The following is a 3902-nucleotide window of genomic DNA, read 5'->3' on the forward strand; positions in this document are numbered from 1 at the left end:
CTCGGCGGGAGCGTTTCACTTTCCCCTCCGCCCGCTGAGCTGCATCTCTGCTTCTCCTCTCTCGTCCTCCCTCTCTCCTTCACTCGCTCTTCCTCCTTTGCCCTGCACGCACACACGCACACGCACACACACACACACACACACACACACACACACACACACACACACACACACACACACACACACACACACACACACGTGCTTGCGTTGACCGTGCAGTAGTTGGCCGCACGTTGTCTTTCATGCAGTAACAGGTAGAGAGCATCATCTCACCGAGGAGGACCCGGCGTTTATTTTTTTTTTCTTTTCTTTTTTATGTGCGAAGTAAACTGAGAGAAGAAGATCAGGTGGAGGAGGAAGAGGAGGAGGTGGAGGTGGAGGAGGAAAGGGTCTCCCGAGCTTCACCCTCCCCTGTAACGCTCCTCTTGACACCATGCTGCTCTGTGTGGACTCGCTCCTCAGGGGAAAATCCTTAAAATGATGGAGGACAACAAACAGCTGGCACAGAGGATTGATGGGGCCATCCAGTCCGCCAGCCAGGAAGTGACCAACCTCCGCTCCGAGCTCTCCGCCACCAGCCGCAGACTGGCAGAGCTGGGGGCCAGCAGCCCCCCTGCCCTGGAGAACCACCACCAGCACAACCACCACGATGACAGCCTGCTCTACCGGGGTGAGTGCCACAGCTCCTACGTGTGTGTGTGTGCGTGTGTGTGTGTGTGTGTGTGTGTGTGTGTGGACTCACACCTCCACCTCTGCCTGTGTGTGTGTGTGTCTAAGTGAGAGCATGAACATGTGTGTCTGTTTTGAACTCGGCGGTGGGAGGTATCTGGAGAATGTGCAGCCCGGAGACTCTCGTTCCACCCTTTTCCTCCATTGACTTATTTTCCCCTGAAGTCAGCTTGGGAATGACGGTGGAAAAAGACAGCAACGTGAAAAGGGAAAAGAACAAGAGTTGGAGACGGGGAGGGGTTTGGGGTTAGAGAGCGTGGGCCAGAGTCGGCAGGGTTTGGTTTCCCAGGCAGCAGCCGGGCTCCTCTGGGGCTGCTCGCCCCTCCAGCTCTGGCTGCTTCCCTGCTCGCTCCCCAACTTTGGCAAAGAGTCTGACGGCAGAAACGGTGCTTCAGGCCCACAAACTATTCCTACATCTCTGAAGGAGGTTGGCGACACCGTGGCACCGTAGCTCAGCTGGGAAAGAGATGTGAGGAATGAGTGTAAAACCTGGGATTTTCATGGGACTGCTCGTTGTGGCTCTCAGTGATTTGCTCTGGCTTCATGTTACAGTTTGTATTATCTTATTTTGACAACCAAGAGCTTACAATGATGAAAGATTTATCTTCAGTTGAGGTGATGAAAGACTCTTAATGTCAGTTCTTATCTCTTGTATTTGCTTTGGTCGGGCTCTGATTCAACCTTCCTGCAGATTCTTTTATAGCTAACATGCTGGAGTCATTATTGATCATGTCTTTTGAGAGTAGAACAAAAAAATCAGGGAAATGTTGTTTTCCTGGTGTGTAAACTGAACAGAAAACACAAAACAGTTTGTGATTCAAGCAATTCACTAATTAGGTATTGCAGTAGAATAGATACCTGCATGGTTATGTGTGTGTTCACTTGAAGATTTGGCTCCTTGGAACAGTAAAAACACTCCAGGTGAGACGACCTGTGACCTCATGCTGAGCGTGCTCTGCAGACGGTGCAGAAGGTCAGAGGTTACCGAGAGTGTTTAACTGGGCAGGGAGGATCTACAGGAGAGACAGGTTACTCAAAGTTCTCAGCAATGCAGGTCAGGTTGTACATATTGAGCCAGTTGAGGATGTTTATTGATGGATAGCCGCTCCAGGTAAACATCACCTTTTCAAGGTCGTCCAGAACAAGTACAGTCACATACCAAATGAGATATAAAGAGTCTGGAGCAGCAGTCACTTTCCGTCCCAGACAATTAACTAAGCATCCAACTCTCAGCACCGGGATAATAAACACTTGAAAATAAGTAAATGAGGATGTTTCGATAAGGAGATGATTGAAATCTACTCAGGTTCTGAGTGTAGATTTAGAAACCAGTACAAATGAAATTAGAAGCGACAGCTTGATGACTTTAACAATTAGAATAATGAAGAAACGTAATGAGGTAATTGATCTGAGGAATGTTGGCAAGATGTTCCCATCTGATGGAGTTTTATGTCTATTAATTGTTCTAAGTTATTCTGGGGACAAAGAAAAGACGTGACGCGAGTACGATCTGTATATCACGAAGTATTTTAAGAGTAGGAAGGATAATGAGGATGAACACAAGCACATTGGAGCCAATGATAAGCAAACGGCCATAGCTGGAAGTCATTAAATTAGATAGTTGCTGATGCTGAAGTTTTTGTATTTCTATCTTCTTGTAAACAATGAGGTAACCTGCTCTTGTGTTACTGCGTTTGTATACAAATTACTTTAAGTGCTGGCAATCAGATAAAAACACAGTGTCAGTTCAGCATGTGAACAAGGGACCGTTGTGTTTTCAGGACGAGGGAGAACTTTCTTTGTTTTGTCTTGACTGTAGAAGTTTGTGAAGTAATTAGAAGTTGTAAGTCGACACTACAAAGTACAGTGGAGGCTTGAAATGTTTCATTTACGTCCTAAAAAGTCCAAGTTGTTCATCAGTGGTGTTTCTGAGTTGCTTCATATACTGGTGAGACCAATCCTTGAAATGGAACGAGAAATAATATAGTAATAATGGTAATAATTGTAATCGAAGACAAAGTAAATAGTTTGTTGTGTGAAGTGTGTGTGAACAGAGCGAAGGTGGGAGCTTGTGTCTGAAGATATGGCAGGCCCATTTTAGTCAGTATGTTTAAATGTTTCTGTCTCCAGTGTAATAGATTCATCGTGAAATCACGTCGCCATTGAGCCATTCCCGTTGACCTACGACCTCAACCACAGCAACCAATAGCGGGAGCCAACAGGTTGTTTCTGTATCCATCTCAAGATGATTCCTCCTGACATTCCTCCAGCTCCTCCCAGGTTGACAGTCGTCTGACTTCTTACGTTTGAGCTCCTGTGTCCACACTTTTATGCCGTTTGACTTCCGGCTCAGGATTTGGCGCAGAGGTTGAGAAGATGCGCGGTGGAGTTTGGAGATTGAAGTCCTGTTTAGACAACAACGCTGCTCAGAGCAACTGGACACGCTGCTCGTGCAGATCCACATCGTGGTCGTAGTCAATAGTTCTTCAGCTCAGTAGAGACAATCAGAACAACAGGGTGTCAGGACTCCCAGTCCATATTCTCCTGGGACTTGGTACTTTTATTTTGACAGTCACCGTAAGCATTTCTGCTGTGTGAACAGACATAGTCTTCAAAGCATTGCCTAACATGTAAACGTGTTAATCCCGCCTCAGAAACCTGGATGGATGCATTCGTGGAGTTTGTAGGCGTCTTTAAAACGTGGTGCCCGTGAGTGGTTGGTGTCTGTGTGAACAGGGCGGTCGCAAGTTTATCTGTGGTGTTCATCCAGCCCGCTCTGTGTTCCTGAGCAGTGTTAACAGGCGGCCTGATGTTCCCACATTCCTGCATGTCAGTGCGCTGATGTCATACTTCCTGTTCCCAGAGGCCAGGCCAGCAGTCAGGTGACTGATCAAACCAAACACAGTCGCCTCGCTCCTCCATGTGAGAAATGAACCCAGCTGCCTCTCACCTGAGCAGAGTGTGAGAACAGCTTCACTCAGGCATGTTTTCTTAAGAAGTTTAAGATGATTTGTTGGGAGAAATCTCCCGGGTTAGGCAGTTTGGGACGTGATGAGGCAGCACTAGCGTCCAGTGGCTTAGGAAGATTAAATGAGCTTTAGGTGTGTGTCCTTCCCCAGGCCTGCCTGTTTGTTAGTCCATTTGTTGTTTCTGCCCCGTGAAGGATCAAAGCA

At 47.2% G+C, this 3902-nt stretch overlaps 1 protein-coding gene across 2 annotated transcripts in view; it reads left to right on the plus strand.

Moving 5' to 3' along the window:
- Positions 1 to 433: 433 nt before the first annotated feature.
- The window catches only part of kaznb (kazrin, periplakin interacting protein b), a 97096-nt gene continuing 93627 nt past the window's right edge, over positions 434 to 3902 (plus strand). For both annotated transcript variants that reach the window (XM_080461782.1, XM_080461783.1), the window contains exon 1: positions 434 to 670. In XM_080461782.1, the coding sequence (XP_080317908.1) occupies positions 478 to 670 (193 nt within the window). In that variant the 5' untranslated portion in view covers positions 434 to 477. The remainder of the gene's footprint in view (positions 671 to 3902) is intronic.

Source organism: Lipophrys pholis (genome assembly GCF_963383615.2).
Source record: "Lipophrys pholis genome assembly, chromosome: 4".
NCBI classification, from domain to species: domain Eukaryota; kingdom Metazoa; phylum Chordata; class Actinopteri; order Blenniiformes; family Blenniidae; genus Lipophrys; species Lipophrys pholis.